Source organism: Colobus angolensis, unplaced genomic scaffold (assembly GCF_000951035.1).
Source record: "Colobus angolensis palliatus isolate OR3802 unplaced genomic scaffold, Cang.pa_1.0 Scaffold81, whole genome shotgun sequence".
NCBI classification, from domain to species: Eukaryota; Metazoa; Chordata; class Mammalia; order Primates; family Cercopithecidae; genus Colobus; species Colobus angolensis.
In genome coordinates this window covers 8225511-8250323 of record NW_012121932.1, presented here as the reverse complement: position 1 = coordinate 8250323, position 24813 = coordinate 8225511, and the positions used below count along the sequence as shown (strand labels likewise).

The 24813-nt window shown below is 43.1% G+C and overlaps 1 protein-coding gene across 2 annotated transcripts in view; it reads right to left on the bottom strand.

The window, feature by feature from the left end:
• MARC2 (mitochondrial amidoxime reducing component 2) overlaps positions 1 to 24813 on the bottom strand; it is a 36538-nt gene that overhangs the window by 1085 nt on the left and 10640 nt on the right. Inside the window, exons 3-7 of one of the 2 annotated variants that reach the window (XM_011929467.1) lie at positions 21921 to 22083; positions 20776 to 20916; positions 3096 to 3157; positions 2936 to 3007; positions 1249 to 1403 (exon numbers count right to left, since the gene is read on the bottom strand). In XM_011929467.1, the coding sequence (XP_011784857.1) occupies positions 1280 to 1403; positions 2936 to 3007; positions 3096 to 3157; positions 20776 to 20916; positions 21921 to 22083 (562 nt within the window). In that variant the 3' untranslated portion in view covers positions 1249 to 1279. The remainder of the gene's footprint in view (positions 1 to 1248; positions 1404 to 2935; positions 3008 to 3095; positions 3158 to 20775; positions 20917 to 21920; positions 22084 to 24813) is intronic. The other variant, XM_011929466.1, reaches the window with a different exon arrangement.

The following is a 24813-nucleotide window of genomic DNA, read 5'->3' as shown; positions in this document are numbered from 1 at the left end:
TTTTTCAAAAGGCACCCTGAATGTTATAAGAAGCTGACTGATATCAGAGATGTTAGAATAGGATCTTAGAACTGATGAAATATGGTTATGGTTATGCAAATACCTAGTCATAACAGTAGTCAATAGAAGTGTAGTTCCTTTTTGCCCACCTCAAGGGAAAAGCCTGTGTCATGTTTATACCCATTATGGAACCTAAGACTGGATCATGATGGAATGATGGCAATAAAAAACATAACTAATATTTACTGAGCACTTTATTTGTGTTGCAATGCTGAAACTTTATATGAATTAATACTCAAGATAACTTTTGTTGGTTGTTTTGGTAAGTACTATTATTCCCACTTTGCAGATAAGGGTACTGAGACTTAAAGAGAAGTTAAATATCTCATTCAACTTAGGAAGATGCTTGGATTACCAACCCAAGTCTATCTAATGCTAGATCTAGACCTTCTAAGCCACTATGTTACTCTGTCCTTAAGGACGGTCAGGTTGTGGATGTCAGGACTGCAAGGGCAAGTAACACACGTGAGAAGCTCAGGTCAGAAACAGAGAGAAGGATGGTCAAGAGTTTTGGAGATGAGGTGACCTTAAGAACTGGGTCATGGATTTTATGAGAGAACTGGCTTAAAATCTCCAACTTGAGGTCTTCTGACCAACTTTCTCATTCCTTTAATTTGGGAGTTAGGCTTTTGCCTCCAGGAGTCAGGGCTGTATTGGACACAATGAAATCAATGTGAGAACATTATTTTCTAACTCATGATTCAGGACCCAGTCACCTTGATGCACTGATTTTTTTTTCAAACTTCAATTATACTTTAAAAATACATTTGATGAAAAGCATCCAATTTAAACATTTTCCCAAGTTGATGTTGAATAATTTAAACATTTCCTCTTCTATCTGAGACAGAAAAAATAAATACAAAACTCTTGAGAATCAGTCACCTTCATTTCCCTGTTCCTTAATGATGATCTGTAATAAGCTGTGAACATACACCTGTCTTTCTGCTGAGCCTCTTCCATCAGCATTTTACCATTAAATGGGAAATAAGGGTGGAGAAGGCTGAGGTAGGAGTACATAGATTACTGCAGGGAACAGAAATTAAGGGCATTTTCCAACTCCAAAGATCAGAATACAAAACTGCTTATTCTCTCAAGAATTAAAGCAGCATAACATAAAACATAAAAATAAAAAAACATAAGAAAATGCAGCAATGGCTCCAAGACAGTGTATTCAGAAGCAAAGCTGACCCTTTACCATATTACCCTAGTGGATCCGTCACTACACCATCCGATACACGGGGTCACCAATTCTCAGGCTTCCAATTTTTTCCACTGAATAATAGATCCCAAAAAGCGGAGACGACTTGTATAATTCCCTCTCAGAAGGATCACACAGGCGGTAGCTGAAACAAGCAAAAATTCAATCATCAGACACAAAAAGGAAATAATAATCAAAATATTCTCAATAGAACTCAAGTTTGCCTTCCAACTTATTTATAAATACACAGCAAACCTTTTCTAAAATGTTGACAGAGAAGTCTGTGGACAATTAGTCAAACTGCAAATAATTCTAGCTTTTCTAGAAGTATCCTGAAAGTCTATGCAATTTCTCCATGGCTTCAGTTTAAGGCCAAAAAGAAAAAACGTACGTGTATGTATAAAATAAATACTTCGTCTATATGAGTACCTTCGACTTCACAACTCATTGAAACAAATGCCCCTGAAAACACAAAATGGAATGGCCCTGAACTCTACAAATCTTCTGTTTAGTGCATTTAAGCATCATGCTTTCAACCCCCTCCTGGTTTATAAGCCCAAAGCTGGGGTTCACTGGTGAGCAAAAATTCAGACAGACATGCAGTTGTCAGGAGGGTCTGGACGACTGCAGAAGTTAGTCTTTTCCCATTGTCCTGTCTAAAAAAAATAATAAATTTCACAGCATCTTAAATAATTATCACTACATCTTAAAAACCAAAAACAAAATAGAATTGTAAATCTGAAAGCATCATGAAATAACCTCTTCTCTAAGCTAAACCCATTGGAAACAATCCACAAAACAGAGGAAAGTGAAACAAAATAGAATATAGCTCCAAAGAATGTTAAGCCTAAATTACTATCTTCATTGGGAAATAAAGTCAGCTAAACTTCTTAAAATAACAAAACAAGAGAAATCCTTAGCATTCAAAAAAGCTCCTCAATAAAAAATCTCTGACAATTCATTACATTCATTTTTTTCTAATATTTCATTATGCAGTTTCAATTATTCTCATATTCCTTGATATTGATTCTAATGGAGGAATCTGAGTTGCAATAAACATGATTAAATAAAGTGTTTGAGGCCTAAATTTGGAAAGGCATATATAAATATTATTAAAAATTGATATGAGAGACATTAACATTTCAAAATGTAGTATTATACAATTAAAAGTTTATCAAAGCTGGGCACGGTGGCTCATGCCTGTAATCCCAGCATGTTGGGAGGCAGGCGAATCACGAAGCAAGGAGTTTGAGACTAGCCTGGCCAACATGGTGAAACCCTGTCTCTACTAAAAATACAATAATCACCCAGGTATGGTGGCACACACCTGTCGTCCCAGCTACTCAGGAGGCTGAGGCTGGAGAATCACTTGAACCCAGAAAGCAGAGGTTACAGTGAGCTAAGACCACGCCACTGCACTCCAGCCTGGGGGAAAGAATGAGATTCCTCTCAAAAAAAAAAGAGTTTGTCCAAGGCACTAGAGGATCCATCCAGGAAAAGAGAGAAAGCAACAGTGCTCTCATTAACCAATAGACACAAATCAGTCAGAAGGTAGAGTGGAAGGTGCTCCAGAGAGAAAAGTCATATCTTCCCTAAAGCAGACATAGCACCTAAACCCATAGGTAGTTCTGGGGTGGAGATAATATTTAAAATACACTGGCCGTGGTGGTCTTCTACCTCTTCAGGGTGTCCAGAGGCTCTTTCCTGTCTATGACTCCAGTGTCTGGGTCCACCGTGGTCAAAATACACCTGTCATGCAATAACCAAGGGTTAGGTGATGGTTAGGAACCAATGGGTGGGCCACACTGCAGTCCTGGGGTCTAGCAAGGCTCATTACCTGGGGCATGCCATTATCTTTTTCACTTCTACACTACCAATTAGGAGTTCATCCCAGGTATCCTAAGAGAAAAGAGAAAGTTATCTTTTAAATGGAGGCTTCATTAGTCTTTGAGTCTGTTTATTCTTTGGCTCATATTAAGTATGAAACTATTATAGCAGAAGAAAGCAGCACAAGGTGACACCAAGAAATATCTCCCAGAGGACTCAAAGGGAGGCAGCATACTGGCAAGCTCAGGTCCACCTCTTGACTCCCAGTCTCAAAATCCTGATTCCATCATCACAGGGATGACAGATCTTCTATACGGTGCAGTTTGCCATGAGAGTCAGAAATTAACAGAAAAGTCAATGTGTGGATATACAATGAGAAATGTATAACTTGCAAGACAAGCCCACACTTTCCTTATAGCTAAGCTGTAGTAGAACCCAAGTTACAATCTGAAGGTTCTTTGAAGAGTGAGGACATCACCCAAGAGAAGGCAGTCATGATTCACACATTCAATGCTGCCACCTCCACAGACAGGCAGCCTGCTAATGGCGTCTTGATCCCACTGCCACTGACTGTTCCTTGCCTTCCCACCCTTGAACGTGGGCACCACCAACACTTGCCTCAGGGATGAACTCAATCCTCACAACTTTGAGGGAGGCGCTATCATGAGCCCCATTTTACCCAAAGAAATGGAGAACTAGAGAGATACAAAATTATCTCAAGGTCACACCAGAGGATGTAAAGCAGCTGGGTTTGAAATCTTTCTGATTCTGAAGGTAGGACTTCGAACCACCCAGCTTTTAACCATATATATGTTTATATGTGCACACTCACATATGCAGAAACATATATGAGGGATATAGAGATCGTATTATATATATGTAATATGAATTTCTTTTTATACACACACACACACACATACATATACATATACAAGGTGGTTATGTGGATTATATTGTAGAGAGGCAAAATATCACCTCTACCCTCTTAGGGTTTTTCGGCTGGGCCTGATAATTAAATTGACATAAGATAGATCAACAGGAGAAATGCACACATATTTGTTGAATATAACTTTTATTGGCACAGGAACCTTCATGACAAAATGAAGATGCCATTCGAGTTGAACACTTATATTATATACAGAACTGGGCAAAGATGTGGCAGGACTAGGGTACTTAACGGAGTAGAGAGGGACAGGGAAGATGAGGATTGGTTTGACAGAGTTTGTACAGATTTCCCTTGGCCTCAACTTTCTGTCCTTGATAATAAGTATGACATTTTCCTTCTGGTACTGGGAGACATCTTTTACACAGGAATTTCATCTCCTGCTAGTAAGAAACAGAAGAAAGGGCAGAGTGATCCTCTTGCACCTCTGTTTTTCAAGTGTCCTTAACTCAAAAAAGTCAATATGCTGGAGCGGCATGTTTGGGGGTCATGTGATCTTAACTCCTTCAATATTACATATAGATATATAATATGATACATGATATGGTTTGGGTCTGTGTCCCCACCAAATCTCACGTCGGATTGTAATCCCTATTGTTGGAGGTGGGACCTGGCGGGACGGAATTCAGTCATGGGGGTGGATCTTTCATGAATGGTTTAGCACCATCGCCTTGGTGCTGTTCGTTCTCGTGACAGTGAGCGAGTTCTTGTGAGATCTGGTTGCTTAAAAGTGTCTGGCACTTCCCCTTAGCTCTCTTGCTGCTGCTTCTACCATGTAGGAAGCTGGACCCCCTTTGTTTTCCACCATGATTGGAAGCTTCCTGAGGCCTCCCCAGAAGCAGAAGCCACTCTGTATCCTGTACAGACTGCAGAACCATGAACCGCTTTTCTTTCCTTTTTTTTTTTTTTGAGATAGAGTCTCACTCTGTTGACCAGGCTGGAGTTCAGTGATTCAATCTCAGCTTACTGCAATTGCCACCTCTGCCTCCCAGATTCAAGAGATTCTAGTGTCTCAGCCTCCTGAGTAGCTGGGATTACAGGCACGTGCCACTACGCCTGGCTAATTTTTTATTTTTAGTACAGATGAGGTTTTGTAATGTTGGCCAGGCTGGTCTCAGACTCCTAACCTCAGGTGATCTGCTCCCCTCGGCCTCCCAAACTGCTGGGATTACAGGGTGTAAACTACCAAGCCCAGCCTAAACCTCTTTTCTTCATAAATTATCCAGTCTCAGGTATTTCTTTATAGCAATGTGAGAACAGACTAATAATACATATATCCAGGCAGATTACAACCTTTTGACTTTATGATGCGTTTATTGGGAGGTAACCCCATGGTAAGTCAAGAAGCATCTGCACACACGGAAGGGGGTGTATGTAGCGCTATATAAAGTTTGCAGGCCCCTCCGTGAATAGGGAGGCCATCTGTATTCTTCATCTGTACACCATGCCTGTCTCTGCTGATACCTACTGACGTAAGGTTTGAATTTCACAGGGCAATCCTCTGCCCAGGTCTCAAGGTAGGAGGCATCAGGATACGGGCCCTCACTACTGCCTCCGTAAATCAACAACACAGACTGTGAGTCCAAGGAATTTGGAGAAAAAATCGTCTCAAGTTAGGAACCAAAGAAACCTATTCCTACTTACCTGGCTACTTCGCTTGGGCAGGAGGCATAAGAAGTCTGAAGGGCGCGGTGGCTCAAGCCTGTAATCCCAGCACTTTGGGAGGCCGAGACGGGCGGATCACGAGGTCAGGAGATCAAGACCATCCTGGCTAACATGGTGAAACCCCGTCTCTACTAAAAATACAAAAACTAGCCGGGCGAGGTGGCAGCGCCTGTAGTCCCAGCTACTCGGGAGGCTGAGGCAGGAGAATGGCATGAACCCGGGAGGTGGAGCTTGCAGTGAGCTGAGATCCGGCCACTGCACTCCAGCCCGGGCGGCAGAGCAGAGCAAGACTCCGTCTCAAAAAAAAAAAAAAAAAAAAAAAGAAGTCTGAAGTCTCTGCAGGAGGCAGAGCAGGGCAGCGGGTAGGGACTAACCCCATAACTTTTCCCCCTATACCACTGATGACTAGGCCATGTCTGGTCCTCCTTCAGCGGTAAGCCAGCCCTTCCAACCCCCTCCCGCGCCTACAGTGGTGCTTCAGCAAATGCAAATGGTTCTCCAGTACCTACCGGGTCTTCAAAACTCAGAAATCACCTACACGGCAAGACCACAGCTACAGACTGAAGTAAGGAGGTATCCATGGATGCACTGGTTCTAAATCGTCCTTTAGGAAACTGCTGCTTTGTGGAAATAAACGCCACGTTCCAACTAACCAGTTGAGGATAACTGTGTGTACACATCGTGGGTAAGGAATGGAATCGCCATGTCCTACTCAGGACTTATTACAAGCACTCCTAGCCAGCAACTTATTGCGCAAAACTACAAGACAACCACAGCGGGTGGCTAACCTCCTGGCAGATCGTGACCTCCGATGGAGTGTGACCCAGGAAAGCAGCTACTGTACTGGGAAGTGAGGACCAATGGGTACCCTGGCCTAAAAGGCGGCCAGGAAGCCTGGACACCTTTCACCACACGAGGGCGCTGCGGACACAGGAATGGGAGCCGACCCAGCCGCCTTGTGCTGAAAGCACCCAGGCTCTCCAAGTATCTTCGGTTCACTTTTTGTTTTTTTCTTTCAGGAGTGCTGATGAATTTAAGATTGCCAAGCCACATAACGGTGGCAATTCTGGGTCGTTATTATGACAGAAAGCAGGCACAAATTCAGTTAGTCATCTATTCTCACTGTTAGACAACCGCAAGGCGCCGTTTAGAAGAGCAAATTGTCTGGGTTCGTTAAGAATCGTCTGCAGCACCCACAGATGCCAGCTCTAGTTACTTCCTAAAATAGTAATCACCACATATAATCATATATATTCTCACCCTAATCTGATCATTGTCAGCATTTTGATGTAAAGCATTATTTGCAGTTTAAAAAAAAACCTATGCTAATTAAGTTTAAATGCAATTATTAATTCAGTTATTAAAAATGATACATTTTATACTATTAAAATAAATTTAATAACGCATGGAATTTTATTCCATTATATTCTACCAGACATACATAACAGTGAAATAAGCTATTTGGTAAGTTCCAGTGTCTCCTCAAAGGAAGACACACACACGTGACCAACAAGCATATGAAAAAATGCTCAATATCACTGATCACTAGGGAAATGCAAATCAAAACCACAATGAGCTACCATCTCACACCAGTCAGAATGGCTATTACTAAAAAATCAAAAAATAACAGGTGCTGGCAAGGCTGTGGAGAAAAGGGAAGGTTTACATACTGTTGGTGGGAATGTAAATTGCTTCAACCACCCTGGAAAGCAATCTGGGGATTTCTCAAAGAACTTAAAATAGAACCGTCATTCAACCCAGCAATCCCATTATTGGGTATACACCCGAAGCAATATAAAGCATTCTACCACAAAGACACATGCACACGTATATTCATCACAGCACTGTTCACAACAGCAAACACATGGAATCAACCTGTCAACAGTGGACTGGATAAAGAAAATGTGGTATACAAACATTATGGAATACTCTGCAGCCATTAAAAAAACCACGAGATTATGTCCTTTGCAGCAACATAGATAGAGCTGGAGGCCATTATTCTGAAAGGATTACCGCAGGAACAGAAAACCAAATACCACATGTTCTCACCTATAAATGGAGGCTAAATATTGACTACACATGGATACAAAGAAAGGAACAACAGACACGCGGGCCTACTCGAGGGTGGAGGGTAGGAAGAGGGTGAGAATTGAAACACTATCGGGTACTATGCTTATTACCTGGCTGACAAAACAGCCTATACACCAAACCCCCAGCAACACACAATTTATTTATATAAAATACCTGCACCCGAACCCCTGCACCTAAAAAAAATATTGGAAAGAAAAAAATAAATAAGTAAATAGGTAAAGAAAAAGATTCCAGGGTCTTCCCTAAACACAAAATCAGCTCGAGACGCTTAGTGCGCCCCCTGCTGGTAACCAACCTTTCCGCAGTCTGCCGAAATCCGGGTCCCAAAGACATTTACTTAGAGTGACGGGATAAAACCATGGAGTTTCCCAGATGAAAGAAGCAAGGAAAGGAAGAGGAAAATGCAAGGAGGAGGGGGAGTACTATATATAAGGGGCTCAGCCCTGAGGAAATAATCCCGAGAATTTGCTATGAATGAATGTGTGCACATCTTGTAAATACTAAATTAAGACTAGAGGGTTTTCCATCACAAGCAGCACCCAGAGAGAGAAGTGAAATAAGGGTGGGGTGGGTGGGTGTTGTGGAACACACAAATGAGGGTGTTTGTCTGTTTGAAACCTTCATTAGAATCCATATAGGCATTTGCCAAGCAAAAAATTAGATGTATGAAACTTAAAAGGTGACTACTAACGGAGAGTCTCCCTTCCTCTTTTCCTGTCTCTCTTTCCATAGATGCATATGAATGTGTATACACACACACACACACACACACACACGGGTCTATATAGACACACAGATGCATGGCTATACCCATAGAGAGAGAGGAAGTAGATACAGATGTAGAGAATATGTATCTCTACCTATATAGTCCATCTCTCTATGTATAGCCGGAGAGAGAGAGTGCAGAGTCAGGTGAAAATAGAAGCCAAGGCAAGTTCTCAAATACCAGCTGGCACAGAAGGACAAGATCTCTGAGAGTGAGGTGGAAAGAGCCTGCATGGTCTGCTGTGGCAATGGGCTATGAAGGAAATCACTTGGAAGAGCACAGATCAGAGCAGCAGTTCAAATTAGATCCACGGCCACCAAGCCTCTGGGAGCCTGTTCCTGGAGCCTCCTGCCACCGCCGTCCAGGCCCCTTCCTCTGCTTCATCTCAGTCACAGGATTGGCGCCTCCCTTTCGCTGCTCCTGGTTTTCTATGCATGTGTTTATGATACTGTGTTGTACACACAATTGTTAGAAGCAACTTTAAACTATTTTGTGATAAATCGAGGGAATAATAAACAAGACTGTTCTGTTTCTAAATCCATAGCAATTTTTCTGACTTGGTATCAGTGACTCTACATGATTATAGAAAGCTCAAAGTCACCTACTGGAGAGTCGCTAAATATATATGGGGCACATGTGCAATAATCATTATTCAGGTATTTCAAAAGGGTGTGCCCAGTCCAGACAACACGATATAACCTCGTCTCTACCGAAATTACAAAAATTAGCCAGGTGTGGTGGTGTGTGCCTGTGGTCCTAGCTACTCAGGAGACTTGAGGCAGGAGGATGGCTTCAGCCTGGGAGGCAGAGGTTGCAGTGAGCTGAGATCACGTCACTGCACTCCAGCCTGGGCGACAGGGTGAGACCCTGTCTGGAAAAAAAACGAGGATGTGAGTCTATATCTATTAACACTGAATACTTTTCAAGGTGTCACTGAGTGAAAAAAGTACAAGGCACATTTTAGGTGTGTGTGTTTATAATAGAGAACGATTCCATTCACATACAAAATCTGTATACATAGCTATGTGTACACATTTATAGCAATAAATCTGGACAGCTCCTCACCAACATTTAAACATTGTTTTTCATAATAAATCTTGATTTTCTTCTTTTGCCTTTTTTGCTTTATTTTTTATAAGAGGTATAAACCCAACAGCACATCTTAAAAATAACTTTCGTCTAGATAGTTTATCAGATTCTCTCTGACATCAAATACATGATGTCTTTTCCAACACCAATTCTGCAATTCTCTGACACTAACTGGGTGTCCAACAATTCAACCCAATTCTAACACTCACTACTAGAAGCAAGTAGAGATCCCTTAGGTAAGTCCTACAAGACTGCCCCCCATCCCAGATGCCAGCCAAGTGCAGGCCAACCATGCTTCTCACCAACCGGCTATAAATTGAGGGTTCCCACAACCCCCTCCTAAGGTTTGACAAGTTTCTAGAATGACTCCCAGAACTCAAAGAAAGCTTTACTGTTGTTCCCGACTTATTTTAAAGGATGCAACTCAGGAACAGCCCAGTGGAATTGCTGTCTAGGGCAAGGGATGGGGACGGGGGCTCTCTGAGTTTTCATGCCCTCTCTGGGTGCACCACCCTCCCAGAACTTCAATGTGTTCTCCAACTCGGAAGCTCTCCAAACCCCATCTTTCAGGGGTTTTTGGAAGTTTTATTTCATGTAAATGGTTGGTAAAATCATTGGCCATTGGTAACCGAATTCAACCTCCAGCCCCTCTCCCTTCCCCTGAGGTTAGGGCTGGGTAGGACTGAAAGTCCCAACCCTCTAATCATAGCTTAGTCTTTCTGAGAACCAGCTCCCACACCAAAGCTGTCTAGGGACACCCCTCTTTCCCCAAGAGTCATCTCACTAGCATAAAGTCAGGTATGATTGAAAGGGGCTTGCTATGAATGACAAAAGAAACTCCTCTCGCCCCTGTCACTCAGGAAATTCCAAGGGCTTAGGAGCTCGTGCCAGGAACCAGAGACAAAGACCAAATATATACTTCCTATTACACCAGAGTTAAATGAGCTGAAACCAAAAGTATTTTTTTCTATTCTTAAGACATACAAGCTAATGAATATCCCTTAATGTCATATTTCAAAATTTAATCACTCTTCTTACAAAGAAAGACCATGCCATGGTTCCTGCATTTGGATCCAGTTCATATCAAGCAAGTCTTCAGCATCCACTGCCCCCAAACACACACACACACACACACATGCCCTATCCAGAGTGCCTCTTTCCCACTGGGATCCTGCAAGTCTGATGTCCTGACCTCAACTGCAGCCCTCTACCTACTGAAACCTTGATCCCACTTGGCCCTGAGCCCCTTGCAGGCAGACACAGTGAGGTCATCTCTGTTGTCTTAGCATCTATCTCAGAGATTAGCACTGAGGAAACAAACATTTGTTGCAAATATGAATATTTCAGAATTTGGGGACTAAGACAGGATGCCATACACTAAGAATTACCAACTTAAATAAGACATTACTTTTCACTTAACAAATTAGTAAAAATTATAGCGATGCCGGCAAGAGGACAATGAAAAGGGCACGTTTATGCTCACCTTGAGGGAATATAAATTGGTACAAGGTTTCTGGAAAGCAATTTGGCAATATATACAGAGAGCCTTTAAAATGCTGCATTAGCATTTCCTAAGAATACTTTTGGAAATGTAGATACCGGCCATTTTACAAAGCTGCTCATTATTTATGTAAGAGAAAATGGAAAACAACCTAAACGCTCAATCCTAAGGGAATGGTTGAACAAGTTATTGCAGAGTCAGTCACAGGATGGACTCATATGGAACCACTGGAACCACGCGAATGAAGGGTTTGCAAAGACAGAGGCGGTTGCCATATGCCATTAAATGAAAATGGTGGAATTTAATACTATTTATACAATATCGCATAAACCATACTGGAAACACAACAAAATGTTACCACAGACTACATTTTAATAGTACGATGATGAAGAATTTTTAAATTTCACTTTAAGCTCTGGGATACATGTGCAGAATGCACAGGTTTGTTACATAGGGATACCCGTGCCATGGTGGTCTGCTGCACCTGTCAACCCATCATCTAGGTTTTAAGCCCCATGTGCATTCTGTATTTGTCCTAATGCTCTCCCACCCCTTACCCCCCAACCCCCGAGAGGCCCTGGTGTGTGTTGTTCCCCAGTGAGAAATTTTTATGTGTTTCTTCAATCTCTACTGTGTTTTTCAAGCTGTGCAAAGAAGATGAATTACTTTTAAAAATGTCTTTTATAATCAGAAAAAAATTAACTATCTGAAAAGTTTCTTGAAATTCGTCATTGAAATGTTTTCCACAGCCCTGGTTCCAGACTCCCGGGGCTTTCTCATGACCCCATGTTTGAATGGCACTGTGTGGAGACCCAGTGTGCTTTATCCTTCAAGGATAAGTATCCTCACATTACACAATAGCTGGTGTATGCTCCTATGGAATCGCATGGGACACATTTCTGTAAACCAATAAGGTTACAGAAACAGTTCTGTAAACCAATAATGTGCCTGGACTGCTTTTCAGCACGCTTAGGCATATTAAATGTGCCTGGAGGCATCTGCTGTTTGGGACACTTGGACCTGGAAAATCCTAGCAGAAGAGAAAGACAGAAGCCTAAGGCTTTTTTTTTTTTTTTTTTCTTTGAGACAGAGTCTCACTCTGTCGCCCAGGCTAAAGTGCAGTGGCACGATCTTGGCTCACTGCAACCTCTGCCTCCCAGGTTCAAGCAATTCTCCTGCCTCAGCCTCCCAAGTAGCTGGGATTACAGGCATCCACCACCATGCCCAGCTAATTTTTGTATTTTTAATAGAGATGGGGTTTCACCATAGTTGTCAGGCTAGTCTCGAACTCCTGACCTCAGGTGATCTGACTGCCTCGGCCTCCCAAAGTGCTGGTATTATATGCGTGAGCCACGGTGACTGGACTGCCTGAGGCGTTTTTAGAAGCTGGCTTCTGCTCTCTGGAGACCACCTACTCTTAAAAACACCAGCAACAGGCTACAAAAAGGGAAGCAGAGCTCCTGAGATGTGGCTGTGTTGCTCTGAAGTGTATTCACTGGTTGGGACATTCTGCAGGGCTAACGTGGGTCTGTGTGTTCCACCCACATAGCAGTTTCCTCTCATGGGAGGTTATGGCCACGAGAATTTTAGTGGCTAATGGACATCAGACATCCTAGTCTCCTACTCCGGTCTTGACTGGGTGTCCCACATGACCAACCGCAGAGGTTGGGAGGGGCAGCTACCAACTGAATTCCCAAAGGCAGTAGCCTGGGCTGTGCTGGACTGCTTTTCAGCACGCTAAGTCCATGCAGTGACTCACAGTCCTCCAGAGGACAGCAAGAGAAAGGTATGGGGGGTCATGGTCTCCGAGATCACTCCTGTCTGCCTCCACTCTGCCATCTCTACTCCAACGTCTGTATTTGAAGGGCTGGTCTCTGGGGTAGCATTGTAAAGTGAATGACCACTCCTTACAGGGGATTGATAAGTGCGCGTTCATGTATCACACTCACTCGAGGGGAACACCGTGAACTACCATCACTGAAGACACACTTCCTCCTTGGTCTGAAATATAGCATATTTAGAGTAGATGAGACCTGATAAACACAATTCAGTGGCCAAATCCTTGCCTCCAATTCAGTTCAACAAGGTCTCATACAAAGCCTTGTTCACTCAGGGCCAGGAATAAACTAGAAAAAGCATGGTGAAGGAAATCTCGAGAAATAGACTTTAAGAGACTGTTAAGATTAAACAAGCTCACTTACAAGAAAGCTAGAACACAGCATGTGCAATATGAGATTTTTTGTTTGTTTGTTTTGTTTTTGTTTTTGTTTTTGTGAGACAGAGTCTTGATCTGTCACCCAGGCTGGAGTGCAGTGGCGCGATCTCAGCTCACTACAAGCTCCGCCTCCTGGGTTCACGCCATTCTCCTGCATCAGCCTCCCGAGTAGCTGAGACTACAGGTGCCCGCCACCATGCCCAGCTAATGGTTTTTTTTTTGTATTTTTAGTGAAGATGGAATTTCACTGTGTTAGTCAAGATGGTCTCGATCTCCTGACCTCCTGATCCGCCCACCCAAAAAAAAAAAAAGCCAATGAGGTGGTTCTATCAGAGAGGGGGTTCTGAGAGACATTTGTGATAAAGCGCCTTTACCAACCACACACACATACACAGAGAGAGAGAAGAAAGTGACCAGGGAATTAAACAACTTGAGGGCTGCAAAGAGCCTTTAAAGTCCCTTGGTAGAACCTGTTAACTTTAAGATCAGAAAATCATGCTCAGGGAGGTTAAGGCCAAGCTCATGATGATTTAAGGGCCACCCTGGTCTCCAGGCACATCTGCAACTCCTGCCAGTTACGACTTTGCTCCCCAGGAAAACCCTAGCCCAGAGGTTCCCACCACTGGCTGCACACTAGAAACCCCAGGGGAGCTTCAAAAGCTCCCTCTGCCCAAGCTGCACCCGAGATGGAGCCACCAGTGTTGTTTAAGTTTGTCTGGTGGCCCGATGTGCAGTCAGAGGGACACCCATGGGTCCAGGCAGATCTCACTGCAGATCTGCTCTTAATCTGTCTTCCGCTGACTGCCCTAGCTGCTGACTTTCCAGTGGTGTCTCGCTTACTCACTGGGTGTAGTGATGAAGAAGGCTGTGTGAGGCTGTGTGGAAGGTACCCCCAGAAGCATCTCCTCCTCCTCCTTGGTGAGAAAGAGGTGAAAGCCCTGTAGTACTTGGCTGTGCTGTCTTCCACTCCCTCTTGCCCAATCCCTAAAAGCCCCTCTGGAAAATATTTCAAATGACTCAGGCGTAATCAAAACAGCAAATGTAGAAGGAGATCTCCTTGAGTAAAGGAGTTCTGTTGGCAAATTCTTCAGAAATGTGAATGTATTCCTACTCCATCCACTCCTGATCTCTATCCTCCTGTTTTCATCATTAGTGCTTTTCCTAATCAAGGTAAACCTATCCAAGACTCCTGCTGGAGTCCGCTAACAATATATGCGTGTCAGAAGCTCCCCGGATGAGGACATGGAACTTTTACCTTGAAAGGCATGCCACAAACGTCTGCAGGGAGGGGACACCTGCACTCCCCAGGCCCCTGCTTGGTTCTTTTCATTAAGAAAGAAAAATGACTTTCAGACGCTTTCAGCTTGCTTCTAACAGAGATAATGAACATGAAATTCAGGCTAATCTTCATTATGCCAAAGCTGATGATACCTGTTCTTCTTCTCCGTTTTTTCTACTGAGCACAATTGTCCTGCTTCTTTCAGAGGGCAGCCCATGACAGCCATGACCCCAGCCCACCCACAGTGACTGGGGCCCAATACTGGTTTGCCAAATGACCTGAAAATGACTTTAACAAGGTTGCAGAGTTGTGTAGTTGGCTGATATTCATGGGCTTTTGATAGCCAGCCAGAGTGCAAGTCCCCACTTGGCCACACACTGGCTATGCGACCTCGAGAGCAAGTTTCTCAACTTCTCTGAGGCTCAGTTTCCTCATCTGAAAAAGAAGGATCAAAACATTACCTGCCTCAATGGCTATCAAACGTTTTCCACCATGGCCCACAGTAAAAATTACATTTTACATTGTTTCCTAATACTCTCTCATGTGTATACATGAGAGAGTTTTGCAAGACAATTCTTAACCCTTCCATATATAGTTTACTCTGATATCTTTTATTCCACCCTATTCTTCTTTTAAAAGTGTTAGTCAGGACCCACTACACTGATATTAGAACCCAATAATGGGTTGTGACCCACAGTCTGGAAAGGGAACTAGAATTAAATGCGATAATGCATGTAAAGGGTTTGGCACGGTGCCTGCGACCTAGTAAGTGAGTACTAAGTGAGCAATGAGTCATGATTCTTGCTGTTATTTTTGTATATTGTTATCATTACTGCTACTTCAAGAAATCCCTGAAGCCTGGTAGAGACTGCTGTTCTTACTCCAGAAAAGAGACTTGTTATCTCAAATCCTAACCCATCCAAACTCAGGTTCTGCGGACTGAAAAGTCTAGTGATCATGATTTACAAAAACTGTGTTTACAAAAACAGCTGGAAAGGATAAGACTGGGAGGACCCAGTCCACACAGCCAGCAAGCAGTGAGGCTCAGAGTCCAACCACAGCTGTCCAGCTTCAAAATCTCCCTCTCTGGAAGTTTCCTGGAGAAGCACTTCCTGAGTGAAAGGAAACACACCAAGAGTTTTCTGCAAGCTTCTCCACAATTCTTTCATAATGTGGAGTGAGGACTGATACAAACAAGATATTCCATTAAAAGTATCAAGTTTAGCTCATCAGGACAGTGAGCAAAGTTCAGTAAACACTGACCCCACAATGGCCAACTACAGAGATAGGAAGCATTGGTCAATTTTAGTATTTCTAAACTTCATCGTGCTGCATTCCCAGAACTCAAGCACACCACACTGACCCAAGGGTGCAGCCTTCCAAAAATTGCCTAAGATTCTCAGCTACATGGACAAAGTACAAACTACTTTAGGCCACAAACAGTAAATATTACACAATACATACTCCTATTACTCTGTGTTTTTGCAGTAAATGATGGCCTGAATTTCATGATGAGGTTTGCTAATTTTTAATGATTAATTGGCCTATTAAATATATACAGGTTCTGTCATTTTACATGAATATTTAACAGAGTCCTACTCATTGAAAGAGTTACAGTTTTGTGAGGTACCAGGTAGACAGATTAATGCCTTAGGCCTTTAACTATTGGGCTTCCTATTTGAAGGAAGAATACATCAGCGACATTAGCATCATTTAATAAGAATGATTTTTTTTTTTTTTTTTTTTGAACCAAGTCTAGCTCTGTCACCCTGGCTAGAGTGCAGTGGTCGGATCTCGGCTTACTGCAAGCTCTGCCTCCCGGATTTATGCCATTCTCCTGCCTCAGCCTCCCGAGTAGCTGGGACTACAGGCACCTGCCACCTTGCCCAGTTAGATTTTTGTATTTTTTAGTAGAGACGGGGTTTCACTGTGTTAGCCAGGATGGTCTCGATCTCCTGACCTCGTGATCTGCCCGTCTCGGCCTCCCAAAGTGCTGGGGTTACAGGCTTGAGCCACCGCGCCCGGCCAAGAATGATTTTTTTTATGAGCATGGCCAGAGGACTGTTTCAGAAAAATCAGAGTGTTCTACCTTTTTTGCTATTTCTGTAAGCCCATCATAGTGCAGGAATAAAATGACGAATGGACTTGGAGGCACAAATTCATTTAAGAGTTTATTTTTCTCACTTTTAAATAATTAATTAATTTTTTTTTTGTAAAGGCGGGGTTTCACCATGTTGCCCAAGCTGGTCTCGAACTCCTGGACTCCCACAACCTGCCTGCCTTGGCCTCCCAAAGTTCTAGGCCACGCCTGGCCTGTTTTTGTTTGTACTTTTATTTTCAGTTTATTATGAAAGAAAAAGAAGAAGGAGGAGGAGGAGGAGGAGGAGAAGGGGAAGGGGAAGGGGAAGGGGAAGGGGAAGGGGAAGGAGAGACTCCACTCTGCTTAAGAAAGCAGGATTAGGTTTTCATTAGCCTTAGGTTAAGTTTGACACATTATAGAAGAACAAAATTAGAGGTTGGCAAGGTATAGGAAAGCAAAAACACTTCAGCCAAGGACAAGAGTGTCTTTTTTTCTTATTTCCTTGGCTCAAGATCTTAAACTAAAATTAATACCAAAATAACCTGTTCTTTAGTGGAAACAAATCAAGAAACATTTTATTCCCTAAAAGAAAGTTTCTCAAAAAATAATGGAAGAATTACAGGATTCCTGTGGAAGAACTGTTGCTTCACAGACTAATTTCTATTCCACGAACTATTTCCATTCCAATCTTCAGTAACATACATTCTTAAAACAGAGCATTAATTTCATTTGTTGTTTACCAAGCATTTAATGAATCCGATCTTATGTACATCCCACTAGACAATGTGGGAAACTAGAACTGCGAGGGGCAGGTGGGTGTACTAGAAAACCAGTGAGGCTTGAGCCTCAGGCCCCTTATTTGCACAGAACTTTTCAAGGCTTTGAACCTAATTTTAGTTTTGTTAATTTTATATATTTTTTGTTAATAATTTTATTTTTTCTTAAAGGGTCCCCCAAATTGTATAAACTTCAGGTCCCACCAAGTCTAGATTCATTACTTCCCTCCCTCAAGAAACCAGTCTCCTGAGTACTTCAGGGGCCTCTTCCTCTCTGGCATTCTCCATTGCCCTCCCAGCCCCGATCCCATATCATCTCTGAACCCCATGGTCCCTGCACTCTCCTAACTCCGTGCTTCTCCAGACGCTGTGGGCATGAGATTCACCTGGGATGATGCTGCCAGTGCAGAGGTACAGGCCTTGTCACAATGCTCATGCAGGTTTCAGGTAAGGCCTGCTAATCTGCACTTTAGAAAAAAGACTCTTAGCCAGGTGAGGTGGCTTATGACTATAATCTCAGCCCTTTGGGAAGCCAAGGTAGGCAGATTGCTTGAGTCCAGGAGTTCAAGACCAGCCTGGGCAACATAGGGAGACCCTGTCTCTACAAAAAAATACAAAAATTAGCCAGGCATGATGGCATATGCCTGTAGTCCCAGCTAGCTGGGAAGCTGGAAGGCTAAGGTGGGAGGATCACCTGAGCTGGGGAGTTTGAGGCTGCAGTGAGCCGTGTTCGTACCACTGTCCTCCAGTCTGGGTGACAGAGACCTTGTCTCAAAAAAGAAAAAAAAAAAAGACTCTCTAGTGATTGGGCCTGGCCTTGGTATTTCTGTCTCAGGCTTCCCTGCCTTTCAATGAGCATTCAAGAGAGTTGCCAGAATAATATGTGCCTGGCACACTGTACAGGCATTCAGCAGATATTTGTTGGAAGAATGCAAATCATAATTACTTCCTTGCTCAAAATCATTGCCAGCTCCTCAATATCCACAGTATAAAATCCAAACTCCTTGGTGTGGTGGCCTCCAGCCAGCTCCAGTCCAGCTGCCCTGACATTTCTCCTTCACCCCCATGCTCCTGTGATTCTAAAATACTCCCAAGCTCCCCTTTATTCATGGCCTCTCATGCTTCTAGGCCTCCCAACCACCTGTCGCCTTTACCCATAAAGACCTTCCTCTGACCCTGGCCTGCACACAGTCCACACAAGTACAGGGTGAACAGCACTGCTTTCTGGGAGCTGGACCTGACCCCTCCCCATGCCCAGGCCTCCCTTCTCCAGGCAGATTTAGGCAGTTCTACTTCTATACATCTCTGATAACTTCTAAGTATGTACACTAAAGCACTTCTGACACTGGGCTGTCATTGTCTCCTGGCCATGCCCCTCATATTGGAACATTTTGAAGAGCAAGATCCATATCTTTTCATCTGTATCTGGGCTCCTACAAACCATGCCTGACCCATAATAGATTATTGAATTTTTAAAATTAACAAAGGCACAGAGGAATTCAACTAGATAACAAATGACAAGACAACATCATCAAGTAGACAACTTCTGTATACATTGCTATTGCTCTTTCCCTTTTTCTTTTTTCTTTTTTAATAGACACGTTCTCGTTCTGTCACCCAGACTGGAGTGCATTGGCACAATCTCCGACCCCGGGCTCAAGCCATACTCCCACCTCAGCCTCCCAAGTAACTGGGACTACAGGCACGCAACACCACACCTGGCTAATTTTTGTATTCTTTTAGTAGAGATGGGGTTTTGCCATGTTATCCAGGCTGGTCTCAAACTCCTAAGCTCAAGCAATCCTCCTGCCTTGGCCCAAAGTGCTGGGACTATAGGCATGAGCACCTACAGCGCCTGGCAGCTATTTTTCAAATTATCAGATAATACAGAGTGCCTACATGTACGATGATTTATACTAGGCTCAGCACAAAGGTTTATCCTAAAGAACAATGTTTATCAACAAATTAAGTGCTGGGCACAGTGACTCATGCCTGTAATCCAAGCACTTTGGGAGGATGAGGCAGGTGGATCACCTGAGGTCAGGAGTTCAAGACTGGCCTGGCCAACATGGAGAAATCCCATCTCTACTAAAAGTACAAAAATTAGCCAAGTGTGGTGACACGTGCCTGTAGTCTCAGCTACCCTGGAGGCTGAGGCAGGAGAATCACACAAACCTGGGAGGTGGAGGTTGCAGTAAGCCGAGATTGCGCCACTGAACTCCAACCTGGGTGACACAGTGAGACTCTGTCTCAAAAAAAAAAAAAAAAAAGGGCACATTTTACTAAGGAAGTACAGTCATTCAGGGGAGCAAAGAATGGAGAGGGTGTTTAAGAGCCTCTCCTCTCAGAGTTAACTACTTGGGATCTCTAAATTAGAATTGTCACCCCAGCTCTACAGATGCTGGAGTTACAAGTTTTGTGTTCTAATGCCAGCCACCATTCATCTGCTAGGCAAAGTGTATAACACCTCTGAGCTTCATTTTCCTTATAAAAAGGAGACAGTAACACAAATTTCACAGGGTTATTGTAAAGATCAAATAATTTATCTGAAATGATTATTTAGCTCAATGCCTAGCACCCAGTAAACACCCAATAAATGGTATTTGTCACTGTTACTTCCACTACTTGGAAAGTTCAGCTTACCCCTCAGGCTTAATATGATGGCTAATGCTTCTTATTATAAAGCAACACCCAGCTATATGTATATTACATACAGAGTTCAAGGTTTCTACTGGGTTCTGATGCAGTTTTCCCTTAAGACCACAAAGGTGTGTCCTTGAAAAGGGTGGAAATTTCTGGCTCCAACCCCATAAAAGAGCATGTGCATGCCCTCGGAGAGAACTCGGGCCACAGCATGGTATGTCTCCAGGGACAGATTGCCTGTGTCCTCTTGGTCTGCACTTTGGGGCATGGGGCTTCTAAAAGTCTCAGATCTTTGAGAGCACTGCTGAGTGACAGAGAAGTGGAAAATGGCTTTATCTTTCTCCTTTACCTTTGCTTCCCTCAGTTATCTCTGAGCTACGATTACATATTCCAACCTCATACTTGCTACGATTTCGAGTTTTGACTGTTTGCTTTGGGGCCCAAGAATTAGCGGGTGAGAGCAACGTGCCCCTCCAAGGCCGAGGCCAGCGCGTTGATGGCACAAGCAATGAGTGATGGCAGCAGCAATGAATGAATGACTCGACCTTGGAGGATCTGAGTTGGCTCTGGCTACAGGAGAGTTACCTTAGCACCGCGAACAGCACATCTGAGCACGATGCACAAAAGCAGTGGGTCACTTACCTCCTCAAAAGCATCACAGCCGGTCACCACGATATTTGGCCTGAAATTCTCCATTTTCATTTTCTTCTCTATCCTGGTATTCAGATCTACCAGGGAGGCATCTGTCATGATCAGGAGTGGGCTGCAGTCTGGGTAGGCCACCTTACCAAGAACACAGGATAGTCAGGCCCCACCACTCCACAGAATGGCCTAGACCAACTGCAAAGCTAAGTAATGTCCAGAAGCAAAACCACTTCAGTGCAGAAGAGGGGAGTGGTGTTCAGGAAGGAGAGAGACATGACTTTGGGCTTGCAAGTGGCCAGGAACTGGAGCAGTCCATGTCCATACACAGGAACAGGGCTGCAGCCAGGGCCAGCTCTGGGCCAATGTCACCCACCACGCTTCCTCTTCCTGGGTTCCCACTCCCACTCCAGCAGCGACCCCCTTCCCACATCATCCTCAAACAGCGAGGACCTACTGCCAATCAGCTATACTCCAGTAATAATTTCCTCAACAACACCATTCACTCACTAGGCATTTACTGAGCACCTACCAGGCACTGTTCTAGTGGGGAAACAGCAGTAAAGAAAGCAGATAAAAATCCCTGCCCTCAAGGAGCTTGTAGTTTAGGGGCTACCGAGAGAAACTCCCTGAGGTCCTTGTATTTTAATCCTTAGCTCATGGCAGAATCAGAGGCTTTGGTCTTTGGCTCAGGGGACAGTTTTCCTTACGGGGAGGCGCCTTGCCAGCACCTGAAATAAGCACACCTCACAGATTGTGAGGGGCGGGTCAGAACAAAGCCTGCTTCTGTAATTCTGGGAAGTTTGGATTTAGTCCCAAACAAACTTCTCACTTTTGTTTCTCCAGCCAGTTTTCTCTTGCATCTCCATCTACCTGGGAGTCACCCCGGCTCCCCGCTCCACAATATCTCCCATATTCAATCCTCCATATACCCTAGAGATCCCACTTTTGAGACATCTCTCATATCCACCTTCTTTTCCATCCCCCGGTACCTCTGCCCAGGCTGTGCCCTCATTATCACTCACCAGGGCCATTATCATATTTTCTTAACTGAGGTCCCAAGAGAGGCTCTTTGCCGACCGTGAAGGAAGTCAGAAAGAGAAGGGTGACTAGTAGGAGTGAAGGTAAACTCTCTGTAAGCTCACCTGGTAATTCTGATCAATAGTAGGGAGAAGTTTTCTTGATGTTCTTCCCTTCATGTTTGTCTCAAATTGAACCAGTCTGTACACTTCTGTTTTCAAAAAGTTGGTGAACCACTGAGCTGCCTCATTGCCACAGTCTCTGCCTTTAATGTCAAGGCCAAATATCCTGGAAAGGTCACAAAAGAACACCAGGTGACTTACTTATTATCAATACACTGAGGGATGGTGTCAAAAATGAACAGCTGGACTGTTGGGAGCTGACCATCCCAGAGGGCTGTTAAGTGGTTCTTGGGTCAAAGCTGGGCAGAAGCACAGGAGAAAGGCGTAGAATGTGCTCTGGGGAAGAGCTACCCAAACCTTAATGTATGTGCAAATCCTCCAGGATCTTGTTTGGATGCAGATTCTCGTTCAGTAAGTCTGGGTTGGAGTCTGAGATTCTACATTCCCAACAAGCTTCTGGATGCCTAAGCTGCAGTGTCCACAAACACAAGGATTTAGGACACTTTCACAAGAGGAGAGGGGCTGTCCTGTGGCAGATGCACCCTGAGCTTAGAATCCAACAGACCTGGGTCAAATTGGAACTCGGCCATTCTCTAGTTCTGTGACCAAAAGCAAATCATTTAACTCCTCTGACCTGTCTCCAGTTGTAAATTGGAGATAATTATATGGTATCTACCTATGCCACTTGGTGGCAACAGATAACTTTACATAACACAGTGGCCCTCAAGGTTTTCTTGTTTAAATTCCCCAAAGGAGTTTTAAAAAGCTATGGACCCTTCCCAGAACTATAAGTTGACAGGTAAACTTTTTCATCATAAGTTTAATTTGTTCTGAATGATATCATTTCCACTGAATTTTAAACATTGACATGTAAAATAAAATGATTGCAGTATGCTTTTAAAAGTATGTAATGAGATCTAAAGGCCATGTTGGTTTGATATCCACCATTATCCATTTAAACATTTTTGTGTTATTCCTCTTTTTATTCATGAACACATATGCATATTATTTTACTTATGTAACTTTATCCTAATATATTTTTATAGCTATCGATCACTTGCTGTATTTCTTTTGAAGCAATTAAATTTGCTTGGTTTCTTAAGCTTTCAAGTGTGAAGAAATGTTTTCAGGATTGAGTTATCATTACAATTATGATTTATATATCATAACAAAATAGATATGCTATATATTTTGATAATTACTGAACATTAAAAATCAGATTTTATTGGAAATTAAATGCTTAATGAACCCTATAGAGCATCCATAAAACTCTGAATGAATCTCACATATTGCTAGAATAAGACAAGATTCAGTATTAATTTTAAATCTTTCTTTTAAATAAGCCCTGAGGAATTTTCCACACAAATACAGAGACAGAAATGAGAGTTATAGTAATTTCACTTATTCCTTGAACCTCTAGGCAATATATGTCACATAGCGATTTGTCGTCCACAAGTATTTTTCATGATTTATCAGCAACAATTTGATTGGAGGCCTCTTCATTTTAATGTAAGACAAAGAGTTGGAACCACTGATTTGTACAACAATTTTACCTTGTCATTAACATCACCCTCTTTATCAACACCAGCATTTTTCATTGTTTGGGACCCTGTATGATTTTCCCTCCACGGGCAATGCCCCTAGTAAGATGTGGGGTGGACAGACAAAAGCCTTTCCTCTGTACAAAGAGGAAAGGTTTATGGTGAGACAGAAGAACTTGCCAACTGTAGATACGATTCACAGGATCTGGAAATTGATTCCCCTACCCTCATCTACCATGGGAAGGGCTTGCCTCTCCCCGTGGGAAGGCTCACACCAGCGTGAGGACTCCTGAGGCAATGCACGTGAAGGAATTCAGTGTGGACACCTGAGGTGCTCCCAGTTAGATGAACCCCTGGGTACCCTCCAACTCACAATCCTGGTCTGAGGGTAGAGACTCCCTACCCTCTTACCTCCTCTCCCATCTACTGTCAAATCTCAATGCTGCTCCTTTCACATTGCTTGGGCCTAGCCCTTCTCTCTAAACTCCCTTCTTGAAGCCACTGTTTCACCTCTGATTAATTCTTGGCTCTACGGACATCTCATGATCCTCTCCTGGCCTTCTGTCTTTCCCCTAAAACTGATTCCATCCCACTGTTCAGCAGTTCCCTAAGTATATGCTCATCGATGGAGCTCTTCCCTTATCCCCTCACAACAGCACTTGTATGTAAGTGCACACGTATTACCCACAGCATCCACCCACCTGGGGAAGCTTATGGGTGGCACTTTGAAAAGTAGAAAAGCCGCCAACAGGGCAAAGGAATATTGATCAACCAGGACCCCTTACCCCCTATGGAAGGCATCCCTCCACTGGCCCTGTCTTCCATCCCTGCACCGAATGGTATCGCTCCCTCTGCCATGTCATCTTCTCCAATTCTTGCAGAATTTTCTGCAGAATACATTCTTTTCTACATTTTGACACAAAATGTCTCATCAGCAACACTCCATAGAAAAAAACTGACCCTTGCTCTGTGGGTTCAATAAAACTTCATGAGTAAGCAATCTCTTAACTCACAAATCAAAAGCAACTCACCAAAAATTATGTAAGAGGGCATAAAAACTTGAATAGATTCTTACAAAGAAAATCCAGATACTTTTACTGGCAGGTTCTACTAATAATTAAAGAATAAATAATACCAATCTTACACAGCAAACAAAAAATGTGTTTTTAAGACTTGCCATGTAAAAGTGGAAGAAAGGAGTAAATGTTTAGTACTAAATCTAACATGGGATTTTACTAAATGTAAAATCTCATTACAGATAAAATTATAAAACTTTATTAAAGAGATAAAATAAGACATAAAGAAGTGAAGAAAAATAATATTTATAGATAAGGTGGATTAATACAATAAAGATA